Here is a 27,395-nt window from a genome sequence, read left to right on the forward strand (position 1 = left end):
TGGTGGGCGGAGGGGCGACGGCGGTGACGTCTGGCAGTGAGTTGGCGAATGACGGCCCCAGGCAGCGCGGCGACGACGTGCGACGCGGCGGCGAGGGTTGGGGAGAAAGAGGAGAGGGGAGACCGGGGCGGCGCCGAGCATGGCCGGGGAGAGGAGGAGGAGCGGCGCGCGACGACGGCTTGGCGGCGTGGCGCGTGCGCGGGGAGGCAGAGGAGGATGGAGGGAGGGGGAAACTGTGGCGACGATGGCCGGGGACTGGCGGCGGCGTCGGCGTAACGACGGCATTGCGTCGCACGGCGCGGAGGAGGTGGTTGTGCGGCACGGACGGGAAAGGCGGCATGGCTATTGGGCCGGCGAGAGCAGAGCAGCGGGATCGACGGCGACCGTTGCGAGCGACGGCGCGACCGGGGAAAGCGGAGCGATGGTTGCGCGCGGGAGGAGGTGGCGTGGCGGTGGCGCGGCTAGGCGGCAGGCGGCCGGGCGAGCGGTAGTCGGCGACGTCGGCGCGACGGCAGCGGACGGCGGCGACGACCGACGGCGCGGCGAGGGGCGGCGCTAAGGATCGGCGGTTAGGCGGGGACCGAGGAAGAGAGGAGGCACATGGCCGACGGCGGCAACGGCGCCCGACGGTGACGGTGAACGGCGCACGCACGGGGGGGAGGCGACGCGGCTCGACAGGTGCGGCCGGCCCGGCGAGCAGCTGGCGGCGGCGGTGCGGTGGCACGGCGCAGCGCGGCCAGTGGCGGCTCATGCCCGGCCAGGGCGACGGCGAGGCCGACGCGCAGCGCGGCTGCGGCACAGAGCGAGGCGGGCATAGGCGGCGTGCAGCTTGGTCGCGGGCGGAGGAGGACGACGGGCATGCGCGACCGAGAAGGTGTGGAGAGGTGGCCGGGTGGCCGCGGAGGACGTCGGCCGACGGCGAGCGGCAGGGCGCACTCGCGGTGGCATGAAGAAACAGAGGAAGGGAGGAGAGCGGGCTCACCGACGGACGACAGCGGTGAGGGCGCGAGGATGACGACGCTCGGGCGGCGATCGGTGTCCGGCGGCGCGATGACAATGGCGCACGGGCGACGAGAGCGGCGCCCCATGACGACAATTGGTGACATCCCGAGGCGGGGCGTCGGCGCTCGAGCGGCGACGAGGGCCGGGCGCGGGGCGGAGAAGGGCGGCAGCGTAGCGGCGACGATGAAAGGGAGCGAGTGGCGGCCAGGGAGGGGATTTAAAGGTGGAGGCTGGCGCGTAGGGCGGGGAGGTAGTTGGTGACGGGCGCGGGAAAGGGGGCGGCGCCAGAAGAAGCGGGGCGGTGGTTACGCCGGGCGACGGATTTGGCTGCGACCGGGGAAAGCGGAGTGGGTGCGGCGGCGCGAGTGGCACGCGTGGCCATGGTGCGACAGAGAGGGGCGGCGTGGCAGCGCTAAGTGGCAGGACGGCGCGGCGACGCGGCGACACGGCGAGGTGCGACGCGACGGGAGCCACGGCGAGACGGCGGAGAGCGGTGGCGTGCGACAGGGGAGTGGCGCAACGCGGACGGCGTGGCGGCTAGGCGCGACGACACGACGTCGGGCGACGCGGAGCGACGCGACGGCGGGCGCCGAGGGACAGATTGAGGAGGAAGGGGAGAGCTCACCGGGTGGACAACAACGACGGTGGGGCAGCAGACGACCGACGATGGCCGAGACCAGCGGGCGAAGGTGGAGACCGGTGGCGATGGCCGACGGCAGGGAGCAGCGCCCGACGGTGAACGCGGCGGCGACACAAAGGGAACGCCGGGCGGCTCGGGGAGGCGACGACGATGCGACGGGCGCGGCGGCGCAACGACGCTCCGACGACGGCGGGGTTGCGTCGGCGTCGGCCGGAGGAGCTAGACGGGCCCGACCTGTCGGTGTCCTGGGAGAGGGAGAGGGAGGCGAAGAGGACTTGGGGCTCAGCGGTTTGGGCCGTGGCCTGGCTCGGCCCGGTGCGGGAGGGAGAGAGGTAGGGGCGAGCTGGGCCGGGAGAAGGACTGGGCCGGCCCAGCGAGAGAGGAGGAGGAGGCTGAAGGGAGAGAAAAAAAAAGGAAAAGAGAAAAAGAAAAGGGAAAAAGGGAAAAAGGGAGAAGGGAAAAAGAAAAGAAAAAGGAAGAAGGGAAAAAGAAGAAATTGCATCCAATTTTGCCGATTTTTATTAAGTTGATTTAAGCAAATTTTATTTACTGCAATTCAAATTTAAATCCTGTTAATCATTTAAAATGCTCTCGGGACATTTTAGAACATCCGAAAAGCTTCCAATTAAATTAAATTAATTTATTACACTGAGTTTTCTCCTGAACTTTAATTAACAAATTATTTTTAATACATTATTTAATTATTTCTTGGCTAGGGTAAAACTCAGGGCATGACATTCAATGAACTATGGAGAAAGTTAGATGAGCTTACAACGAAATACAGTTCAGAACAGTCAACAAGGCCAGTACCTACTAGAGATGAAGCACCGCAAGCCTTAGGTGCACTACCTGGTGATGGACCTACCATCAAAAGAAGATGTGCAAATGGCATTAGGAAGTTCTCACATTGGATAGAGAATGAACCTAAAGAGAAATGGTCCTTATTCCATGACCATGGTGGTGCTAGGTATGGGATAATGATGACAAATCTAGCAGAGGTGTACAATTGGGTGATGCGGGGTGTGAGAGGTCTTCTGCTTGTTGCAATCGTTGAGTTCATAATGCACGGGAGTTGCAAATATTTTTAGGAGCGGTTTAGAGCTATAGGACCATATATGACAAACCCCCAGTCTTTCGTTCGGTAAGGTGATTATCGAAGAGTTGGAGAAGAGAGGTATAAAAACAAGCAACCGTCAAGTCATTCCCCAAGGGACACGGGAGCATAGGTTTGAGGTTCATTGTGCCGATCGGTCTAGGCGTGGCATATACCGTACAAGGGTTACACAGGAGTGCATTCTTAAGGAAGACGGGGCTTGCGCATGCACTTGTCAGAAGCCGAGACTTCTTCACAGGTCTTGTTTTCATGTTATTGCCGCTTGTGCTGAGTGCGACATGTGAGAACATGTATGTGTCTCCGTATTTCAAGAAAGAGGCCATACATCACACATGGAGTTCGGAGATATATGGCTTCGGTATTACTGGTTCATTCACAAGTACTAATGTGCAGGTGTTCTTCATACCAGATCCTAGCAAGCTTAGGAACAAGGCAGGGCGTCGGAAAATAAGATGGATTCGCAATGACATGGATGAGTCCGAGCTTGGGAGAAGGAAGAAGCGTTGTAGCAGGCGCAACGGTGAAGGCCATACATACAAGAATTGCCCTGGTAAATCGACTAGTTCGGTTGCCACCAACACGGAAGGCCCTTCGCAGCAAGCTGGAGCTGATGGTAGCCGCCCTATTGGTGAAGGCACGACGACATGACGACCACGTCGGAGGCCCTCTCGTCGTGATACTACCGGTTATGTTGTTTGAGTGTCTTGTGTTAGTTATATATTCCTAAACTTCGCGTTTATTGTAATAATTAGTGTGGACCAACTATTTACATTTACTACTGTTGTAATGGTGTTGTAGTTGTTGGTAGCATGGTATTTCCAATGTGTACGTGGGTATGCACGGTGTATTCATACCTGATCCACTATGTGTTATGCCGCTATTTATGATGTTTGTTGTATGACATGTAATAAGTTTTCTTTAGTACTTATAGTACTTACGCATTGACCCTGATTATTCATTCTTTACTTGTATTAAGTTATCAAATTTTTACATTGGATGGGGTTGACGTATCGTTTTAATCTTGCAGGTATGGACGTCGACGTTGACACACCGAAGTGCTCGATCTGATTCTCGATCAGACACACAGATTGTTCCTCTCTGCCGAGCAGAACTCGACTCTTGCCACGCTCTGCCCACGCACTTATCGAGAGGCACCCCCCCTCGACCCTCGCCATGTACCGAGGTACTTTGTCATTTTACATTACGAGAAAAAATTGTTCGACCAACTAATGAGATCAATTGTAACTGATTAGAACAAATTTTAACTAATTACATATTTTTTTTGTAGGTTACGTGAGGCAGGCCTGCTTCCACTTTGCCGGCTTGTTGAGCCATCTAGCCGCTCTGGTCGACAGATGGAGGCCAGAGACGCACACTTTCCACCTACCGTGTGGAGAGGTAGCCCCTACACTGCAGGACGTCTCGTACCTCCTAGGCCTCCCTCTCACAGGTGATGCGGTTGGCCCTGTGGATGGAATGGAGGGGTGGCGTGCGGACATCCTTCAGCGTTTCGCTCCCGTTCAGCGTCGTCACGGGCTCAGACTTGACGCGATGGATCCGTGCGCGGCATCAGGGCCGACGAAGCACTGGTTGATGTAGTACACAGTAAGTAACCACATGCATGTTGACAAAGAAATTAAGATTGTATGTCTTCTAACCTCAACTAATGTTTTGCAGTCGGACAAGCTAGCCCCCTACGCCAACGAGTACTCCGTGCAGCGTAGCTTGGAGGCCTACCTGCTTTGGCTGTTTGGGTGGGTCATGTTCACTGGCACGTCAGGCCACCTAGTGGAGAAGGGCATGATCAGGTACGCACGGGCCATCACTGATGCAGATGTTCGATGCGTCCCGCAGTGGAGTTGAGGTCCGCCGTGCTAGCGGCGACGTATCGAGCACTCTGCGATGCCTGCACGCGGACGGCCACGAACACTCTTATCACCGGATGTCCCCTCCTTCTATAGTTATGGGCAGCGGAGCGGTTCGCGATAGGATGACTGGAGGTCAGCCTATCGGAGTACAACATCGATCTTTACACAGGGCGTTTACCGGTAGATTACCCCACGATGGGGACGTTGTGGTGTCGTCGCCAGGTATGTTTCTTGCAGGTTGCGTTCGTATTCATCGTGTCAGAGTACCCATTGTACATTGTTGAACTAACTGTTATTTGCAGAGGATGTGGGCGCACAAGCAGGTGCTGCGGTTGTACCTAGAGTTTGTGATGGAGTTTGACCGGATTCAGGTGAGCGACATCATTTGGGAGCTGTACACAGATGCGGCGATCCTCGCTAGGACTACGCGCGGTCTCTCGTCTCTCTGCACATGGGACAAGGCATACTGGCTGACCACCGTACCCCTTGTGTACGACATCTTCGTTGAGCCGCATAGTCCCTACTGAGTGCTCCGTTAGTTCGGTCTCCTTCAGTCGTTCCCGATTCCACGGGAGCCAGCTCCCGACCACGGGTACGAATGTTGTTTTGTAAACAACGAGTATGTCACGGTTCGTATGCTAATTGAGCCATTGTTCTTGCAGATTTAGTCGACGTGGATAGACTCTAGGGGCACGGTGGGTTCCACGACTGTAGGAGCATGTCGCCGACTGGCTCCTCACGACGGAGGAGACCATGGATGAGCAACGACCGCGCACCGACAGCAACTACAAGGACTACCTTCGGTGGTACCAGCCACGGACCCGTACTCACATTACTCACACTCCTGCAGAGCCTGTCGTGCACGTGGCCAGGATTGAAGACCAGTACCCCAAGCACCACGACCAGGAGTACTTTCGTGTGGTAAGTCCGTAGTCATTCTCGAAGATTGACGTTCTGTAGTTCTTTGTTCATTGTTCGCATGTTCTTCGATACAGGTGGACGCCTCGCGTGAGGTGCAGGGCGAGGTGGACGGGGTTGTCAGACGTCTAGACTCTGGTGTCCCGTTGACGGACCAAGAGCAGAACATCACTTTTCGTCGCATCCAGAAGAAGATTGCACCTGTTGTGCGTGTACTCAGTTGTCGTGGCGATGACGTAGTTGACCGACGTGGAGGTAGTTCAGCGGCGGCGGGTGGTCATGGTCTACCCTGTTGCGTAACCATCACTACTAACAGTTTTACATAGACTAACAAATGAACTACAACTGTCCGGACATTCTTTTTAGGAGCCACAGGTGCGGGGACATCGACGCAGGCCGCCGGGTCCTCGAGTGCCGCAGTAGGTAGTTCTACTCAGGCAGGCCACACGTCCATGGAGCATCAGTGGACTCCATGGACATCGACGCACGGGGCGGGGACCTCCACACAGGCGCCGGGTGGAGGGACCTCTGTGGACCCGTTCTCGCAGGGTGACCTGTGGACGTGGACGACAGGCCCACACACGTCGTCCACGTCGACAGGAGGGTGGTTCTCCTATGGCGGAGGGGCGTGGACTTTAGAGGGAGGTTGGACGGCCCCCGTACCAGCAGGACCACATCCACACAAGGTACCGATGCCAACTTCGATGTATTTTGCTATCCAATACAACTTCGACTGTACTATAGTTTTATAACTTTGTTTTTGTTGTACGCTTACACAGGCTAGGGGGACACAGTGGGAGGTAGCTCCTTGGGATGGACTGGGGCTGGTTGGACGGTGCAGCGTACTTGCGGGACCACGACGACAGGAGGTACGAATGACACAAATTTAATGTACTAACCGGTATAACTCCAACAGGAAGCATGTTGAGACCTTCGTTTTTGTTGTACGGTAACACGGGCTGGGAGGACACGGCGGGAGGTAGCTCGTCCGGATGGATTGGGGTCGGTTGGACGGCGGCACCTACTGGCGGGACCACGACGACACCGCGTACGAATGACACCTCAATTTTAATGTACTAACCGGTATAACTCCAAGCACGCAGCATGTTTACAACTTTGTTTTTGTTGTACGCACTTCGCAGCTTGCCAGGACACGCCAGGAGGTGGCTCATTGGGACACGGATCACCAGATTTTGACGATTTGGAGGATGATCCGGACGTCATCGACACCTCCTAGCTTAGTGGAGCTCCGCTTCCCACATAGCTTACTACCTCGTCCACTCTAGTCCCCTCCCACACGTACTACCCACGGCGTGCCACCCGATCCGCTTACGTACTCCCGAGGCCACGTGAGGGCGCAGCGGGGGAAGGGTAAGAAAAGCACGCGTCGGGGTCCTAGGGCTTAGGGTGGGGGTTAACTACCACCTATATGCAGACTTCAGTTGTATTACCGTTTCTTTCATTACCCAGACTAGTTTGTACCTATGTTTTGTACGAATTAACGTACAACTACGTTCTATCTGATTCGTTAGTCGTTTATTATGCCGCACATGTATTCCACCAATGGCGTTGGACACCTCAAACACACCGTATTACAAATACATTTCATCAAACAAACGATTATTTCAAGTTACATGACATTTCTAGCAGTACTTAACCATACAATGTTAGAAATAAATTAACTTCAATTCCAAACAGAAAAAACACATAAACTGGGAAAATTGAACTAAACGACAGATCTACTTTCGGTGCGTCAAGTATGGAAACACTAGCAAATATTACCGTTAAATCGAAAGTACATGCTGAATTTAATATATACTATGGTTGTTACCTTGCTTGTAAGGTGTATTAACCATCAGAATAACAATCTATCCTTAATGCTCTCTATCCATAAGCAGACTATGCTTAATAGGTAAATTTGGATCGTCAATAGCCTTTTCAGTTTCTTCCAGTACATTTGCATTTCAAGATTTCACAATAGAAATCTATTGAAGTATTGAAAGAAACCGAAAAAGCTGGTTGGCAACCCAAATTTACCTGTTGCGCATAATCTACTAGCTTTCTTCAACGAATGGAGCCACTCTGATGGTAGAGAAGGAATTAATGAGTAGGATGGTTTGTTTGGTTGGTGTGCTAAGGTCGTTGCTCTTATAGCAAGAGGGCGCCGACAGTTGAATGTCGTGAATCTCTGCGTCTGCACGTTCTGACACGATGCATAGCGAGCCACCGAAAGTCGAGGGGCGCCGAAAGTTGAATGTCGTGAAGCTCAGCGTCTGCACGTTCTGACACGATGCACAGTGAGGTACTGAAAGTCGAGGGGCGCCGAAAGTTGAATGTCGTGAAGCTCAGCGTCTGCACGTTCTGACACGATGCACAGTGAGGCACCGAAAGTAGATTGTCGTGGCTCGTGTGGACAATGAGAATTGTACATATCGAGGTGCCGAAAGTTCAATGTCGCCTAGCTAAGCCTCTGCCCCTACGCGTGGGCGTGACAGCCCTTTCCGAGTTGTTGTGTCATGTCCAACCAGTTACAGCAACTGTAGTAGAACTCACTCGGCCGAACGAAAGCCCGTGCTCGAGGTGTCGCAATCAACTTTGAACGCATCACAACAACAAACTTTCGACACCGCTCGTTATAACAGCGACGACATTCACACACCACCCGAACAAACAAGCTTATCGTCAATTCCTTTTTTACCATGGGAGAGACTCTGTTCGTTGAACATCTCCAGTGGCAAAAGGATCCTTTCGCCGGTCGTATACCACCATGGTGTGATCGTCCATTCTGCTATTGTGATGACGGTGCATCCTAATGGCCTCGTTGCACAGTGAAAGTCCGGGGAGGAGGTTCTTCAGATGTGCAAACAGGTATGGTTCACCACAACACCTATCCCAACGTTTGTCATAAGTACATACCTTCTAAATCATTTTCCAAAATTTGGATTTTCCAGTACCAAAACCCAGTATGTAGATTCATTTAATGGGTTGATAGAGAGAATCTCACCCGCAATGACTCACGCCCCTATCCACGAAGTGAACATATATCTGACTACCGTAGAAGGAAGGCTGAACACAAACGGTGTATAGCAGTTGAGAATCACGATTGGTGGGTCGATCCCAACGAAGTACCAACGTGGAGGGAACGTCCCGAATGTAACTGCGGTGAACGTTGCTAGGTTGTAAGATCTATTTCACGGCGAACTCTCGGCCAACGATGCTTCGTTTGCCCTTGCATTGTCGAGGACGATCTCGTTGTAAGTATCATTTCTTCTACATATATATATTGCCGGACGTTCTAGTTTATAGATTAACATTATTCTTATTTTCACGGAGGAAGAACACAGACAATATAACTTCTTACAGTGGATAGATACAGAGAGAATTTCTGTCGCAGGTTCATCAATTACGCAGCCAGAAACCCTCTGACAACTCCTTGAAGCAGGGATGGAGGACGTATGGCGTGTAGAAGCAGCTACCCTTGATTGGAGGAATAATCCTTTTGGCGTACCAAATTGGGTCGAACGTCCAATATGCAGTTGTGGAAATCATTGCCAGATGACTACATCATTCGAACCATAGAGTTATGAGAGGAGATATTTCCTTTGTCCAAACATAACCGATAACCACACCGTAAGTAAACCTCGTCCCAATATGACATTATGCCTTCCACGTTTGTATCTTTGTTAACCTCCTTTGGGAGCATCTCCGGTATTTTTAGGGGAACCAAAGAGCGTGTTGTTTCACTACGTGAATCGATGAAGTCATGCCTGAATACTATGATCATAAAATAACAGAAGCCGAAACATGTCATGAGTACAAGCGAGAGAAGGAGTACCACGAATGATCACCGGTACAACGACGCTCAAGGGGACAACTCTCAAGATGATCGCAATGTATTTTCAACGATTGTATTCCGATTTGAGCTTTGTTATAATACATTGTTTCCCGAATTGAGCGATGGAATCGCACTACATTTTCACTGCTTGCTCCATTATGTTCTTTCTCTATTTTTGTCGTTCTCACGTGCTACAATTTTACTTTGGTATTATGTTGTATTAACATTCAGAATATTTTTTCTTTACTTCAACATATGTTTTAATGGCATTATTATGTACTTCCTAAATCGAACCTCTATAATTTTTAACTTTGCTTTTAACTTTTATTAACATTCGGAATATATTTTCTATATTTTCTTTTAACTTGTATATACAAAGCCAATTTAATAAAATATTACCTTAATTTATTACTAAATATAACATTAAACAATATAACATAAAACTAACATAAATCTAACCCTTAATTAGCCAAACTAACGTAAACCGCCCTTACGGAGGGTGGCAGGGGGCCGCCTGCAAAATGGCCAGGCCCCATCCCCCGCGGGCGCGTCGGCTGGCCGTGCGAATTTTGCACTTACCCCCTTCCCGCCCTCCGTAAGGGCGGAAAGGGGCTTAGTGCAAAATTGCGCGCCGCGCCGCTAACGGCCGTCCCGCCCGGGCGCCGCGACGTGCGCCACGTCAGCATTATGTGCTCTAGGAGGGCGGCAGGAGGCTAGTCTTGTAATTTTTTGAATCGAAAAATTAAAATGGTAAATAATTTAATAAATAAAATTAAAAATTAAAAAAATTCTATGGATATACACACGTGAGTGAGCAGTCAGAGGACGCGCACATGTTTGGATGGGAGGATAGATGAAATTTCTCGCTGAAATCATTATTTATTTTTATAATAATAGAGAAGTGGTATTATTGAAAAAATCGCACGTCCCGTCGGAAAGCCCCCATATGATTTTACTGTCCAGGTATGTACTGTTACTGCTAACTCTTGGAACTAGCTAGGTAACCTTCAACAATAATTCCCTTCAAGAATCTTTCAAATAAAGCAATAGTAACATAGTGTAATTATAATATAACTACGGAAGCGTGATTACAATATAACTCAGATATAAGTCACATGTAACAACTAACCCAACCACGGTTGTTATATCCGATATATTAGACTGAAAATGATCGTTTCTCTCTTTGATACTAAAAAAAGATACTGATACATATAAACAAAATAACGTAAAAAAAGAGAGAAAAAAAACAGGAGAGAGATACCATGTACAATATGGGGATGGCCCCCCATAAATCTGACTCAAATCAACCACAAAATTTGGCAAAAGAATTTGTGGGATACATGGATATAGGTTATACGCGTGTAATATACTTATTTGTATAGGGAAGGAGTTGCTAATTGTAAGGAAAGATGTAAACATGGCTGTAATCGACTAAGCATATGTCAAGGTTTAGTATTGTATGTCTGGGTTTCCATAACCAGTCAGGTATTAGTTGAATAGGCTTAGTTTATTAGATTAGATCTCTATATCTTGTAACCATGATACTCAATATCTAAGGAGACGTAGTGGGTCTCTACATCAAGATTGTGCATCATCTTGATTATGTGCTCTTTACACCATCTAAGACATATGCAATAGGAGTAGGGTGTTATGCTTGCATTGAAAGCCTGAACCTGGGCGATAGCAATGGGTTGCCCAATCTTCTGTTAGGTAAGATACATTCGATTTGGCGAAAACTTGACACACACGACCCGACTTCCGATCAACACCATCTAAACCTTGCAATCGTAGCATCATGTCTTCTCTGGCTATCAACCGAGCCAAAATCCAATTAACCTCACTAAGAAGGCTAATCCCTACACGCGAACCCTGAATATAAGCTAGAACAAGAAACACAACAACTCAATTGCAAATGAAAGATTAATGAGGAACTAGAAGTTCGGATTTCACAAATCGATGTATCAGTAAAACTATGATGGCAGATTAATCTAAGCAAATCCCAAAAACCCAACGTGGGTTATGACGACGAAATATAGTGTTTGGAACGTGCTTCCTCTTGGATGTGCCCCCTAGTGGGACCAAAGACATTACATGACCCAATAACTCAAAAGACTGCAGCACAACACCTTGGCAGATTTTGAATGAAGCAAACCTGCACTCCTAGGGTGACAACCTGTCACACGCTGAGTATCTATCCTAAGCCTAAATAATTAAAGAAATTGTTAAATAATAATTGGCTTAATTAACTAAGGAAAAATCCCTCCAAAAGAATTAATTTAATTAAACTTATGTTCATTGGAATATTTCAAAATATCTTGTGGACAAGGTAAATCATTACCTGGTTTTAAATTTGAATCGCATCGTATAAAATTTTTCTCCAAAAATAAATTTAAAATTTGGCAAAAGTGAGGTTTTCCTCTTTTTCCCTCTTTTTTCTTTCCTCTCCCGAGCCGGCCCGGTCGCCGTGGCCTATCCTCTCCTCCTCGTCCCATGCCGACACGACCCTCCCATCCTCCTTGGGGGCTGCCTTGGCCAAGCTCCCCCTACCACTGACGGGGAGGCCCCACCTATCAGTCCTCTCTCTCACCTAGCCCGACCGAGCTCGCCGTGCCGCCGTGGCTGACCCGGCCTCCTCCGTCGCAACTGCCGCCGCACGCCGCACACATGTGTGTGCCGTGGACTCCAACCACCGTGCCACCCTACATGGCCACCCCCTCCCCTATAAAACCCCCATCGGCGCGAGCCGCCGTCGCTCCATTCCGCACCCAACGCGTTTGTGGACACCCCAAGTATTATAACATCCATTGTCCAACGTGACCATCACATACTATTGGAGGAGTGAGATCCAAACACGCATAAATAGCCACTCGTCCTCAATGTGTCCATGATCACGGTTGACAACCTTCTGTTATAATAATCGGAATGCCGAGTAGTGAGCGCAAGACATAACCGTAAGATAGTTTGCCAGTCTACTCCGTCATATGCCCATCAACCACTCGAAGGTAGCGACTAAAAGCATACCCCAGTGACTCGATCCAAACCGCTATCTCCGATTATTTCAAGCGATCAAAACCCGTTACTCATGCTGAGCTAGTCCCCAGGAATGCGACTAGCCTCACATTTTCATCGTAAGCAATTAATAGTCATAACAGTACCATATCATGAATAATAAGTGGCAAGGTACATGATACAACATAGGGTCCAAGGTCCCAACATACACAGAATGAGTAGCAGCGGAAGACTCAAATAAAGCTCATAAGCATAAAACGGAAGCCGGTGGTGCCACAACCCCACAAGGGCAAACCAACCGGGCAAGAGCCAAGCTGCAAGAGAAGGGATCACTCACTGCCCTCGCCACCCCCGGCAGAGCAGTGACCACACAAGAAGCACAACTCATACCCGGAATCCTCACCTGAAATTGCAGACACCGGATTAAGTACAAGATTGTACTCGCAAGTCTTACCCAAAACTATATATAAAAAGGAGAGAGGAGTATGCAAGGTCTACCTTAACCTAAGCCATCTAGGTTGCATAAAGCCAATTTTATTGAGCAAATAACAGTAAAAGTGGTTAAGTAATAGTAAATATAACATCATTTTAACTTATGGACAGCAAGTATACAATTCTGAAATGCATAAGCAAAAGAGTCCAAACGGCGCTCTCACCAACAACAAGGGACTACCCAAGTCCACACCATCATGGCACAGCATGCCAACACCACCATCAAACATAAACTCATCCATATTAATCCACACTTGATGCTAACATAACTGACTAACACATCAAGCAATGTCCATAACCGAGGACGCGGCTATTCGAATAGATTATACTCTGATCAGAGGTGTACAACTGTACCCACATGAAATGAACAAGGATCAAAAGCTACACACCCCGTCGAGTGCGGTACGCGAGTGATACAAGCTCATTACATGTCTTTCCTAATCCCACCCCAACCACCTATACCACGCCGGGGTTCCCGACGACTTAGTCACGTGCCTGTGTGGTGTGACCAAGGCGGGCGCACCACGCGGGAGGCACCCCCGGCCAACATAGGCACCCGAGGCCCTCCAAAGGGCTACCTGCCCTCACGTCTCTCCAACGTGGTATAAATAATCACAGTAGAGCTAGTAAAGAACAAGCCGGTCCCAAATAAGGCATGTGGTAAGTACGAAGGGTGCTTGAATAGATGTCAAAATGTTCGGTCCTTAACGACCCAGACGGGGCTACTTGCATCAGGGGAAACCAACCTTCCTTCATCGCCCTACCACCCGTCCAAGTCCAACATATTTCATCAACCATAATTTAGTGTAAGTGCTCAAGTTTTATACCCATTAGTACAAGTTGTCTATACACCACAAATGATAGTACTGTCAATCCTTATACTTCTATTAGCATTAAGCATGGCTAAGCATGAATGAAGTAAACAAGCCTAACACTCCTATACGGTGGTGACAAGGGATAAGGTCAGCAATATAACAGGGAATAAATGCATAATTAGGATCTACCAATTCACCCAAAACAGACGTTTTAACATCTAGGAAACACATGCATATATAGGTATAGTTTTGCAACCAAAGATATTTATAGAGAAAGCATAGGTTCTATATGCTTAGGTGCTTGCCTTCCTGCTGAGGGTAGTCACTATCCTCCTCTGGATATGGCTCGGTACTCTCCGGATTCTCCAAATCTACCGAAAAGAAGCAATATGCGAATAAGAGCCAAATAAACATGCACATGCGAAATGATCAATAAATCATGAAATAAATACAGTGAGTAGAGCACATGTTAACTTGAATTTAGGTGAAAGAATCACTAGATTATCACTTATTGTTTAGGAGATATGAAAATGACAAGCTTTCAGGTCAGATAATGACAGCTCCAAAAATAATTAAGTCTACTTTAGAGCATTACAAGTAATTTGCAACTCAAACCAAGTTTTTACATGTATAATTATTTTTAGTGGGCAGTACATCATTCACAGGTGCTAAGAAAAATTATTCCACAGCTTTATGTATTGTCATTATTTATTTATGGATCTTAGAAGTTAAAATCATGGGAATGCTAAATACACTCCTAAACATGATTTAAGGGGAGTATTGTCAAGCTTATTTTCACAACAGCAAAGAGTAACAAAATATAAGCTCAACAAAATTGGTTTCACAATTTTAGCTTTTACCAATAATTTCTTACGAATCTATGAAGAGCTAGACCACACAAGGGAGACATATAGCTATTTATATTCCTACAGAGAAAAACAGTAAAAAGTTGGTCATTTTTATTTTACAACAATGAAGAGATCTGTTTTATGAAGCAATAAGAATTTGTTTCACTGAAATCGGAGTTCATATGAATTAGTTATGGATTTTCAAAGTTCACTCATTTTTCAGCCAAAACAGCACGTGTGGATGGCTCGATCTAGTGCATGAATGCCAAGAGCATCACATGCAAGAAAACATACATTAAGGACTTGATTCTACTGCTAAGAAGACACTTTTCAGCTTGAGTTGAAGAAGCTGAAAACTCACCAAAACAGGGAAGCAAAGACACCGAGCTGTTGTCACCGAAGAAGAGAAAACAGTTTGCAGCCTGCTACTAGCCTTCAAATCTTGAACCGGTGACCTATGGAGGAGACTAGGAATGCTCAGCATGATGGGGAACCTAAGAGAGTAGCTATGGATGGGGAAGAAAGCTCACCAAGAGGAGGAAAACAACTGCTGCTGCTGCTGCTCTGCACCAAGCAGCAAGCTCCTCTTTTCTTCTCGATCTCCCTCAGCAACCGATGCATGTGCAGGCTATTTGGATGGATGGAAAGCTTACAACCTTGGGGATCTTGTGGTGTGACATGCAGGGCTGGATCCTTGCATTTTTGTGATGATTTGGGGAGGAGGAAAATGAGGAGGGAGCTTAGCTCATGGAAGAACAGAATAGCAACAAGAACAGAATGGGAGGGAGATGAAGGGGTTTTCTCTGCCCCTCCCCCTTAAATCCTGAGGTGGGAGCACGCCCAAGAGGGTGTTGTGGGGGCTAAAGAGACACCCAAGGTCAATGACAAGTGGGCCCAAGTCATGGTTGTTTAGGAGGGTGAGAGAGGTGGGTGAAAAATTGAGTACAGATTCACTCTTGCAGTTTTCAGGATTTATTTTATTTCTCTCTCTTGGTAAGTTCAATTTGATTAAGCTACAAGAGTGTGAAAAATGTATGTTTTGGTGTTGAGATAGATTGAGTCACCTAGTTTCCATTTTTGAAAGTTTCACACATAAATCCCAAGTATTTTAAATCTGGTGAAAAGATGAATTGGGTTAGGCTGAAACTTGGTTTGAATTTTTAGGAGACCTAAATAGAGAGTTAAAATTCAACAAAATTTATATTTAGTGATGATAAATAAACTAATATTTGAATAAAATATTAAATATGTATACTTCTGTTCAGGTTATTGCTCAAATAGAAGTGGTTTCAATTTTACCGATTAGAGTTAATTTTGTTATTGCATATGATCAAATTGCAATATAGTAAATATGCAATCTAAAGGATAACAAATGAATTTATAAATACCTGGTTATGAACCTAGGGCTCTTACAGCTCTCCCCCCCTTAAAACAATCTCGTCCTCGAGATTGCGATGTGTCAGTGAAGAAGGAAGGATAGCTATTACGGAGGTGACCCTCATGTTCCCATGTGGCTTCATCTTCGGTGTGATTACTCCACTGAACTTTGAGGAGTGGAATAGAGCGATTGCGAGTGACACGCTCCATTTGGTCGAGGATGCGAATTGGATACTCGCTATAAGAAAGGTCGGGTTGCAGGTCAAGATTTTCGACCTTAGTTTCTTCGGTCGGAATCCGGAGGCATTGCTTCAGTTGTGAGACATGGAAAACATCATGAAAAGCTGAGAGTGATGGTGGAAGGTCCAGCTTGTAAGCAACAGCCCCTCGCTTAGCAAGAATGCGAAAAGGACCGATATAACGAGGTGCCAATTTTCCTTTCACTCCAAATCGGTGTGTGGACTTGAATGGAGTGACTTTGAGGTACACATGGTCACCAATATTGAAGGCAAGCTCACGTCGACGATGGTCGACATAGCTCTTTTGCCTAGATTGGGCGGTTTGCAAGCGCTCCCGAATTAACCGCACTTGCTCTTCGGCTTCCTTGACCAAGTCCGGACCAAAGAACGGTCTCTCTCCAGACTCGGACCAGTTGAGAGGTGTTCTACATCTCTTTCCATACAGGGCTTCAAAAGGAGACATTTGGAGGCTAGCTTGATAGCTATTGTTGTAGGAAAATTCGGCGTACGGGAGAAATTTTTCCCACTTTGCTCCAGAATCAAGGACACAAGCCCTTAACATATCCTCCAAGATTTGATTTACTCTTTCAGTTTGGCCTCCGGTTTGTGGGTGATACGCGGTGCTAAAGGAGAGTTTGGTTCCCATAGCCTTGTGCAGACACTTCCAAAAATGAGAGGTGAATTGAGGTCCACGGTCTGAAATAATTTTTGTGGGCACACCATGAAGACAAACAATGCGAGAAAGGTAGAGCTCAGCCAACTTGCTTACTTTTGATGTGGAATGGACGGGAAGAAAATGAGCTGATTTGGTGAGTCGATCAACAATTACCCATATGCAATCATGGCCATTTTGTGAGGTGGGTAGACCTGTGATAAAGTCCATCCCAATTTCTTCCCACTTCCATATGGGAATGGGGAGAGGTTGGAGAGTGCCCGCTGATCTTAGGTGTTCAGCTTTCACCCTTCGACAAGTGTCACACTCGGCAACATACCGTGCAACTTCCCGCTTCATACGGGTCCACCATAATTTTTGCTTAAGGTCTTGGTACTACCTGGGTGGATTGAAAAGGGAGTGTCATGAGCTTCACTAAGGATTAGTTGGCGCAATTGGTGGTTCTTTGGCACAACCAATCGCTTTCCAAAGCATAGAACACCATCCAAATCTTGAGTGAAACATTTGGCTTTGCCCTCAGTCATTTTAGCTCGAATTCGAGCCATGCCTTTGTCATTCTTTTGGGCTTCTTTGATCTGCTCATAGAGAGTTGATTTGACTTCTAGGGCAGCAAGAAAACCAGGTGGTACTATTTCTAAACCAAGTTTCTGAATTTCCCAACATAAGGTCTCCAATCGGGGTTTTACCGACAAGCAATTGCATTGCGGTTTTCGGCTCAATGCATCGGCAACAACATTGGCCTTCCCCGGGTGATAATGTAGACCCATGTCATAATCTTTGATGAGTTCTAACCACCTTCTTTGTCTTAGGTTCAGATCTGATTGGGAGAAGATATATTTCAAGCTTTTGTGGTCGGTGTAGATTTCACAACGGTTGCCGATAAGATAGTGTCGCCATATTTTTAGAGCATGGACAACAGCAGCTAATTCAAGGTCATGGGTTGGATAATTCAACTCATGAGGTCTCAGTTGACGAGATGCATAAGCCACAACTCGGCCCTCTTGCATAAGAACACAACCGAGTCCTTGACGGGATGCATCGCAATAGATATCGAAGCTTTTGTGGATATCGGGTAAAACAAGAACGGGTGCTGTGGTTAACTTTTCTTTCAAAGATTGAAAACTTGCTTCACACTCAGCTGACCACGCAAACTTCTCATTCTTCTTTAGCAATTGGGTCATGGGTTTAGCAATTTTGGAGAAATTCTCGATAAACCGACGGTAGTAGCCGGCTAGACCAAGAAAACTCCTGATGTCGGACGGATTTTTGGGTTGTCCCCAATCTAACACCTTCTGAACATTAGTTGGATCTACAGAAACTCCACCTTCAGATAATACATGACCAAGAAATCCAACTTCTTTCAACCAAAACTCACATTTGCTAAACTTGGCATATAGACGGTGCTCACGTAATTTTTCCAATACAAGGCGGAGGTGCTTCTCATGTTCTTCTTTGAATTTTGAGTAGATTAGTATGTCATCAATAAAAATGACCACAAACTGATCAAGATACTCCATGAAAATCAAATTCATCAAGCTCATGAAGTATGCCGGTGCATTGGTTAAACCGAAGGACATGACGGTGTACTCATATAGACCGTAACGGGTGGAGAAGGCTGTTTTTGGGATATCCTCCGATCTGATTTTTATTTGATGATATCCCAACCTTAAATCAATTTTGGAGAACACATGAGCTCCGGTTAATTGGTCAAAGAGATCATCAATTCGGGGCAGTGGATACTTGTTCTTGACGGTGACTTCATTCAATGGGCGATAATCAACACACATCCGCAAGCTGCAGTCCTTCTTCTTTACAAAGAGAGCCGGACATCCCCATGGTGAGGAGCTTGGCCTAATGAACCCCTTTGCTTGCAGCTCTGTGAGTTGCTTTTTCAACTCTTCTAATTCATTTGGAGGCATCCGATACGGTCTTTTCGATATCGGGGCCGTTCCGGGCAGCAAGTCGATGACGAACTCAACTTCCCGGTCCGGTGGCATGCCCGGTAGTTCCTCTGGGAAAACATCGGGGTACTCACACACCACTGGTACAGCAGCTATATCATTGGTTTTGGCACCCGAAAGAGCGTGGAGTTGTGGAGGATGATCATCAAGTGCAAGAAAGATCGGTTCGCCGGTGTTATTTTTGAGTGTAATTAGACGAAGGCCACAGTCGATAACCCCATGATTTTTTTGTAGCCAATCCATGCCTAGGATGACATCTAAACCCTTTGTGTGAAGGATGATAAGGTCGGCGGTGAATTCTACCCCTTGTGCAATGATTTTTGTGTCCCGGCTAATAAATTCAGCTCTCATTTCCGAACCAGGTGATGTAATAATTAAAGGTGGGTGCAACCTACTAATGGGGAGTTTATGGTCTGATGCAAAACCTTTGGTGACAAATGAATGTGTAGCTCCAGAATCAAACAACACACTAGCTGGATATGAATGGACAAGTAGCGTACCGACAAGAACATCCGGTGCATTGTTCGCCTCCTCGGCGGTGACGTGATTCACACGGCCCCTCTTCTGATTTTGCTGACCCTGAGGTGCTGCCCTCGGAGACGGATTGGGACGTGGTGCTGCTGCTCTTGGCCCCTGCTCTTGTGCACGACGAGGGTACGGGCATTGGTTGATGTAGTGGCCCGCTTGCCCACAATTGAAGCAGTTGTTGGAGCGAACAGGCGGGCGAACGGCTTGCTGATTTCCGCCAACAGGAAGTATGACACGCTGCTGAGGTGGGCGTGGCACAAATCCCTGCCGACGAGGAGGTGGTGGAGCTTGATAGCGTGGAGGGGGTTGCTGCCAACCACGTGGTTTTTGCGAACCACCCGCGGCTGAAATCTGCGCAGCCCGCTTGCGCTTGCGCTCATTCTCAAGGTTGTTCATCTTGCTTTCCACGACCACAGACCTGTTGACAAGGTCCTGGAAGTCCAGAAAAGAGTGGGCAGCAAGCTCAAGTTGCATCTCTGCTGATAACCCATTCATAAACCGATTTTGCTTGCGGGCATCGGTATTGACATCGTCCGGAGCGTAGCGAGCCAAGTGGTTGAACTCGCGGAGGTACTCCATGACAGATTTGTTGCCTTGGGTGAGAGATAGGAACTCACGTTGCTTGAGGTCCATAATACCTTTCGGCACATGGGCAGCCCGAAAAGCATTGCGAAATTCCGGCCAAGTGATGGCATGGCCAGCAGGTTGCATGGCGAGAAAGTTCTCCCACCAATCACCAGCTGCGCCTTGGAGTTGCTCGGCTGCTAGGTTGGTCTTCTCAGCGTCGGGGCAGCGAATGAGAGTGAGCTTCCGCTCGATGGTGCGAAGCCAATCATCAGCATCAAGTGGATCATCGGAGCGAGTGAACACCGGAGGTTGAGTACGCTGAAATTCAGCGAGTCCCCCGGCGACTTGGTGTCCACCACCGCCCGCACTTCGGGCAATTTGGGCGGCAGCAGCAGCTGCACTTGCAGCGATTTGCTGAAGGACAGTATTCTGAGCCTCACGGTTGCGCTCCACAGCCATGAGAACTTCAGCCATGGTGGGAGGAGGAGGAGACCCCTCTTGGTTGCGACGAGAACCCTCCGGACTATCCTGATCATGGGAGCGAGTGCGGCGGCGAGACATCCTATGGATCAAGGATAACAATGATGGTTAGTGATGGAAAAACTAAGGGATAACAATGGTCTAAAAGTTACCACAGATCACACAAGGCAATCTAAGTCTAAAATTACAAACTTAATATGAATGCCCAATACAAATACACAATCCAATTATACACCAGTATGACATGTTATGTTAGCATGACATGACGCACCAAAGAAGAACCATTAACTACCAAACGAACATATCCTATACTAAAGCCCGAGAAAGGAGCAATAAACCATCATAGTTTTCCAAATGCAATAAAAAATAGCGGGCCAAAAGCATAATAATCGCAAGGAACTGAAAATTCAATTAAACCAACAATCAAACATGGCCACTATAGCTATTTGCCTAAACTTTAGCGAGCGTATCTTGGCTGGGAGTACCTTTTACAATTTATTTGGTCAGATTTTGAGTTGGTATATTTTACTTCTTCCAAAACAAGGTTCTGAAATTTCTCAAGTTATCGAACAGCAGCGACTTACAAATTTTTAGAGAGAGCCACATAAGTAATAAAATTCTGAGAATTTTTGTGTGAGTGCCTGAGCAGTTGCCCAACTCCAGAAAAATTATCAGAGTAAAACAGTGAGTAATTTTTCTTCTAGATTTTTTTTTTTAACCACAGAGTGTTCCAAAATTTCCAGATTTTAACCGATCGAAAGTTTGGTTGTCTAAAACAAGTTTATAATTTTTCAAAATTTGTGGGGAGGCTAAGAATAACATAAGTAACAGTAATGCACTATCTTAGACTAAACATTGTACAATTTTTGTTCCATTTACAAACTGAAAGTTAATTCAACTTACTGGTTACAATATCGGTCTAATATTTGAAAAAGAGGAGTCATAGATTTCTTTTGCAACCAAATTAGATAAGATAAGTGAAAATCTGAGAATGAGGTGAGAAAGAATTCTAGAATGAGACGAGTAGTAAAAAGGATTCACACATCCTAAGATTTTTGCAATCGACTCAAGTTGAATATTTTGCAAATCATTTTCAAATTGCCAACTTAGCTCTAGCCTACAGTCGGCATTGCTCTGATACCAATCGCTGTGGACACCCCAAGTATTATAACATCCATTGTCCAACGTGACCATCACATACTATTGGAGGAGTGAGATCCAAACACGCATAAATAGCCACTCGTCCTCAATGTGTCCATGATCACGGTTGACAACCTTCTGTTATAATAATCGGAATGCCGAGTAGTGAGCGCAAGACATAACCGTAAGATAGTTTGCCAGTCTACTCCGTCATATGCCCATCAACCACTCGAAGGTAGCGACTAAAAGCATACCCCAGTGACTCGATCCAAACCGCTATCTCCGATTATTTCAAGCGATCAAAACCCGTTACTCATGCTGAGCTAGTCCCCAGGAATGCGACTAGCCTCACATTTTCATCGTAAGCAATTAATAGTCATAACAGTACCATATCATGAATAATAAGTGGCAAGGTACATGATACAACATAGGGTCCAAGGTCCCAACATACACAGAATGAGTAGCAGCGGAAGACTCAAATAAAGCTCATAAGCATAAAACGGAAGCCGGTGGTGCCACAACCCCACAAGGGCAAACCAACCGGGCAAGAGCCAAGCTGCAAGAGAAGGGATCACTCACTGCCCTCGCCACCCCCGGCAGAGCAGTGACCACACAAGAAGCACAACTCATACCCGGAATCCTCACCTGAAATTGCAGACACCGGATTAAGTACAAGATTGTACTCGCAAGTCTTACCCAAAACTATATATAAAAAGGAGAGAGGAGTATGCAAGGTCTACCTTAACCTAAGCCATCTAGGTTGCATAAAGCCAATTTTATTGAGCAAATAACAGTAAAAGTGGTTAAGTAATAGTAAATATAACATCATTTTAACTTATGGACAGCAAGTATACAATTCTGAAATGCATAAGCAAAAGAGTCCAAACGGCGCTCTCACCAACAACAAGGGACTACCCAAGTCCACACCATCATGGCACAGCATGCCAACACCACCATCAAACATAAACTCATCCATATTAATCCACACTTGATGCTAACATAACTGACTAACACATCAAGCAATGTCCATAACCGAGGACGCGGCTATTCGAATAGATTATACTCTGATCAGAGGTGTACAACTGTACCCACATGAAATGAACAAGGATCAAAAGCTACACACCCCGTCGAGTGCGGTACGCGAGTGATACAAGCTCATTACATGTCTTTCCTAATCCCACCCCAACCACCTATACCACGCCGGGGTTCCCGACGACTTAGTCACGTGCCTGTGTGGTGTGACCAAGGCGGGCGCACCACGCGGGAGGCACCCCCGGCCAACATAGGCACCCGAGGCCCTCCAAAGGGCTACCTGCCCTCACGTCTCTCCAACGTGGTATAAATAATCACAGTAGAGCTAGTAAAGAACAAGCCGGTCCCAAATAAGGCATGTGGTAAGTACGAAGGGTGCTTGAATAGATGTCAAAATGTTCGGTCCTTAACGACCCAGACGGGGCTACTTGCATCAGGGGAAACCAACCTTCCTTCATCGCCCTACCACCCGTCCAAGTCCAACATATTTCATCAACCATAATTTAGTGTAAGTGCTCAAGTTTTATACCCATTAGTACAAGTTGTCTATACACCACAAATGATAGTACTGTCAATCCTTATACTTCTATTAGCATTAAGCATGGCTAAGCATGAATGAAGTAAACAAGCCTAACACTCCTATACGGTGGTGACAAGGGATAAGGTCAGCAATATAACAGGGAATAAATGCATAATTAGGATCTACCAATTCACCCAAAACAGACGTTTTAACATCTAGGAAACACATGCATATATAGGTATAGTTTTGCAACCAAAGATATTTATAGAGAAAGCATAGGTTCTATATGCTTAGGTGCTTGCCTTCCTGCTGAGGGTAGTCACTATCCTCCTCTGGATATGGCTCGGTACTCTCCGGATTCTCCAAATCTACCGAAAAGAAGCAATATGCGAATAAGAGCCAAATAAACATGCACATGCGAAATGATCAATAAATCATGAAATAAATACAGTGAGTAGAGCACATGTTAACTTGAATTTAGGTGAAAGAATCACTAGATTATCACTTATTGTTTAGGAGATATGAAAATGACAAGCTTTCAGGTCAGATAATGACAGCTCCAAAAATAATTAAGTCTACTTTAGAGCATTACAAGTAATTTGCAACTCAAACCAAGTTTTTACATGTATAATTATTTTTAGTGGGCAGTACATCATTCACAGGTGCTAAGAAAAATTATTCCACAGCTTTATGTATTGTCATTATTTATTTATGGATCTTAGAAGTTAAAATCATGGGAATGCTAAATACACTCCTAAACATGATTTAAGGGGAGTATTGTCAAGCTTATTTTCACAACAGCAAAGAGTAACAAAATATAAGCTCAACAAAATTGGTTTCACAATTTTAGCTTTTACCAATAATTTCTTACGAATCTATGAAGAGCTAGACCACACAAGGGAGACATATAGCTATTTATATTCCTACAGAGAAAAACAGTAAAAAGTTGGTCATTTTTATTTTACAACAATGAAGAGATCTGTTTTATGAAGCAATAAGAATTTGTTTCACTGAAATCGGAGTTCATATGAATTAGTTATGGATTTTCAAAGTTCACTCATTTTTCAGCCAAAACAGCACGTGTGGATGGCTCGATCTAGTGCATGAATGCCAAGAGCATCACATGCAAGAAAACATACATTAAGGACTTGATTCTACTGCTAAGAAGACACTTTTCAGCTTGAGTTGAAGAAGCTGAAAACTCACCAAAACAGGGAAGCAAAGACACCGAGCTGTTGTCACCGAAGAAGAGAAAACAGTTTGCAGCCTGCTACTAGCCTTCAAATCTTGAACCGGTGACCTATGGAGGAGACTAGGAATGCTCAGCATGATGGGGAACCTAAGAGAGTAGCTATGGATGGGGAAGAAAGCTCACCAAGAGGAGGAAAACAACTGCTGCTGCTGCTGCTCTGCACCAAGCAGCAAGCTCCTCTTTTCTTCTCGATCTCCCTCAGCAACCGATGCATGTGCAGGCTATTTGGATGGATGGAAAGCTTACAACCTTGGGGATCTTGTGGTGTGACATGCAGGGCTGGATCCTTGCATTTTTGTGAAGATTTGGGGAGGAGGAAAATGAGGAGGGAGCTTAGCTCATGGAAGAACAGAATAGCAACAAGAACAGAATGGCAGGGAGATGAAGGGGTTTTCTCTGCCCCTCCCCCTTAAATCCTGAGGTGGGAGCACGCCCAAGAGGGTTTTGTGGGGGCTAAAGAGACACCCAAGGTCAATGACAAGTGGGCCCAAGTCATGGCTGTTTAGGAGGGTGAGAGAGGTGGGTGAAAAATTGAGTACAGATTCACTCTTGTAGTTTTCAGGATTTATTTTATTTCTCTCTCTTGGTAAGTTCAATTTGATTAAGCTACAAGAGTGTGAAAAATGTATGTTTTGGTGTTGAGATAGATTGAGTCACCTAGTTTCCATTTTTGAAAGTTTCACACATAAATCCCAAGTATTTTAAATCTGGTGAAAAGATGAATTGGGTTAGGCTGAAACTTGGTTTGAATTTTTAGGAGACCTAAATAGAGAGTTAAAATTCAACAAAATTTATATTTAGTGATGATAAATAAACTAATATTTGAATAAAATATTAAATATGTATACTTCTGTTCAGGTTATTGCTCAAATAGAAGTGGTTTCAATTTTACCGATTAGAGTTAATTTTGTTATTGCATATGATCAAATTGCAATATAGTAAATATGCAATCTAAAGGATAACAAATGAATTTATAAATACCTGGTTATGAACCTAGGGCTCTTACAGCGTTGCCGCCTCCTCGCCGCCATCTGATCTCACTTCTCACTGCTGTCGGCCGCCGCGGAGCCCCGCCACCACAACTGCATCCCCGCCACCGATGCGCTGCCATCCCCGACACCACCGGTGAGCACTCCCGCCACTCTCCTCTCCCTCTTTCTCTCCCCGTCGTCGCCATCCCTCCGGTCACCGCCACCCTCGCCTCGCCATCACTGACGCGGTGTCACCGACGCCCGAGCGCACCCGCGCTCGCCGCGCTGTCGTCACCACCTTCTCGAGCCGGCGCCACCGAGCCACTTTGGCCGCCACCTTTGATGCCGTGACCGCCATGCGCTGCGCCTCCCAGCCGAGCGCCACCGGAACAATCTCTCCCCCCTCTCCTCTTCTCTCCCTCGCCCACACATGGGCCCTGCCTAACGGCCTCTCTTCGCCCCTCTCTCTCACCTCCCCTCCCAACGGGCCCCACTCGTCTACCGCACCTGTTGTCCCCTCTCTCTCCCCTCCTCGGTTCCACCGATCAGCCTAACTGACCAGCCACCTCTCTCCCTCCCGTGGGCCTGCCTGTCATACTCTCACCCCTTCCCCCTCCCACCAACAGGTGGACCCTACCTGTCAGTGCTACCTCCTTCTCCGCTGACGTCAGCGCCTCACTTAATTGCTGTTAACACCAGAATTTGGATAATTGCCGTTGGAGATTAAACTATGATTAAAGACCGAATCGGACAGGAAACAGGGCAATCAGATAGAAGACCCGACGGAATAGAACTCGGATTCAGTCGATAGAGTCTGGATCAGATCAGAAATAGAGTCCGATTGGGCCTAGAATATTATAGATAGATTCGGGAATAATCAGAATCCATGTAATTTAATTTTATCTGTTAATTATAGTTAGTTTATGTTTGTCCTCTATCTCTAAGAGAGTTAGAGTCCGATTGGACTCGTGTGTTAGAGATAGAGTCTACATAGGAGTTTGTTATTTCCTTTTACCTATTAGGAGTCATATGTCGTGTCCAACACTGACTAGCATCCACCTGAGGGTATAAATATGTATGCTCGGGGTCATTGTAAACTATTTACCTATCAATTAGATTAATTACTCTCGGTGCATCGCTACACTCTTCACCGAGGTTTCAACTCTGGCGGAACATGTCATCTGACGCAGGGCTGCATCCCTTCGATCTTCGATGGAGGTGTTAGTCCTACGTTCCGCCGGCCATGGTAATCGCATCGGCTAGATTAGGACTTTCTCGGTTCGGTCCGATCTTCTAATTTGGTTGTGCGATTGCTTGTTATCAGTTTTAGGATTGTTTCAGTTTTATCTTGAGTTACTTCTGTATCTTGAGTTGATCTGGTCGACCACTCTGGGCGATCTGCGTTAATTTCATATTTGCTATTTGACATCTTCAATCTAGTACTATCTCGGTTCGGTCCGATCTTATAGATTGCGTTTATCATATAGTTTATATCATGTTGGTGTATTTTGCTCATTGTTTTATCGGAGTACCAGTCGATAAGTTATCAATCATCGGCTTGATAGCAATCTAGATCTATTTAGTGTATATCCCGACATTGCTAGGCGTAATCTTGAACTATCTCAGTTAGGTTCGATCTTCTATGATTATTCTTAGCAATCTGGGCTAGATATTTTATAGATCTTGATTGATTGTCCGCCATCTATAGCCAATGATCCTTGTCGATCTATATGTTCATTCAATTTACATCAATAGAGTAGTCGATTGCCTTACCGTATTATTTTCATACCAATCGGCTGGATTTATTTAGATTGGTAGTTATTTATATTGCATCGGCTCGCGAGAATTACACAGAAATTGGTTTTAGCCGATCGGAGCAAAGCATTCATTGCTTATTTAATTATTCCAAGTAATTCATCGGTTTATTTATTAGCCTTATCGATCTTCATATTTCCTATAATTATATCATGCTCGACTACATATTGTGTTGGTTAAGTCCGATCTATGTATGTTTGGTTCGATCCGGTTATATGGGCTCATCCGTTCGACTAAAATTAATAAGTAACTTGGTGGATTATGTTAGTCTAATATTTAATTCAAGTCTATTTCTATCA

At 46.5% G+C, this 27,395-nt stretch overlaps 2 protein-coding genes across 2 annotated transcripts; both read right to left on the reverse strand.

The window, feature by feature from the left end:
- Positions 1-12,555: 12,555 nt before the first annotated feature.
- On the reverse strand, positions 12,556-16,061 carry LOC121053500. The gene is made up of 5 exons (XM_040520596.1): positions 16,029-16,061; positions 15,072-15,169; positions 14,903-14,996; positions 13,999-14,064; positions 12,556-12,789 (listed from the first exon to the last, which is right to left on the reverse strand). The coding sequence occupies exons 1-5, from the start codon at positions 16,059-16,061 to the stop codon at positions 12,631-12,633; spliced, it is 450 nt and encodes a 149-aa protein (XP_040376530.1). The 3' UTR covers positions 12,556-12,630.
- Positions 16,062-21,917: 5,856 nt separating this feature from the next.
- Positions 21,918-25,639, reverse strand: LOC121053501. Its single transcript, XM_040520597.1, has 5 exons — positions 25,553-25,639; positions 24,434-24,531; positions 24,265-24,358; positions 23,361-23,426; positions 21,918-22,151 (listed from the first exon to the last, which is right to left on the reverse strand). The coding sequence occupies exons 1-5, from the start codon at positions 25,637-25,639 to the stop codon at positions 21,993-21,995; spliced, it is 504 nt and encodes a 167-aa protein (XP_040376531.1). The 3' UTR covers positions 21,918-21,992.
- Between the last annotated feature and the right edge of the window lie 1,756 nt (positions 25,640-27,395).

This window comes from Oryza brachyantha, chromosome 2, assembly GCF_000231095.2.
Source record: "Oryza brachyantha chromosome 2, ObraRS2, whole genome shotgun sequence".
In the NCBI taxonomy this organism is placed as follows: Eukaryota; Viridiplantae; Streptophyta; class Magnoliopsida; order Poales; family Poaceae; genus Oryza; species Oryza brachyantha.

Excerpts from the sequence above, each read along its gene's own strand:
- LOC121053500 (XM_040520596.1), bottom strand. The coding sequence starts at position 16,061 with ATGAAGCCACATGGGAACATGAGGGTCACCTCC. Across the intron at positions 14,997-15,071 it reads CAGTTGTTTTCCTCCTCTTG|GTCACCGGTTCAAGATTTGA; the intron begins GTGAGCTTTCTT and ends TCTCCTCCATAG. Across the intron at positions 14,065-14,902 it reads GTCTTTGCTTCCCTGTTTTG|ATTTGGAGAATCCGGAGAGT; the intron begins GTGAGTTTTCAG and ends TCTTTTCGGTAG.
- LOC121053501 (XM_040520597.1), bottom strand. The coding sequence starts at position 25,639 with ATGGCGGTCACGGCATCAAAGGTGGCGGCCAAAGTGGCTCGGTGGCGC. Across the intron at positions 23,427-24,264 it reads GTCTTTGCTTCCCTGTTTTG|ATTTGGAGAATCCGGAGAGT; the intron begins GTGAGTTTTCAG and ends TCTTTTCGGTAG. Across the intron at positions 22,152-23,360 it reads TGACTACCCTCAGCAGGAAG|GTGAGGATTCCGGGTATGAG; the intron begins GCAAGCACCTAA and ends CTGCAATTTCAG.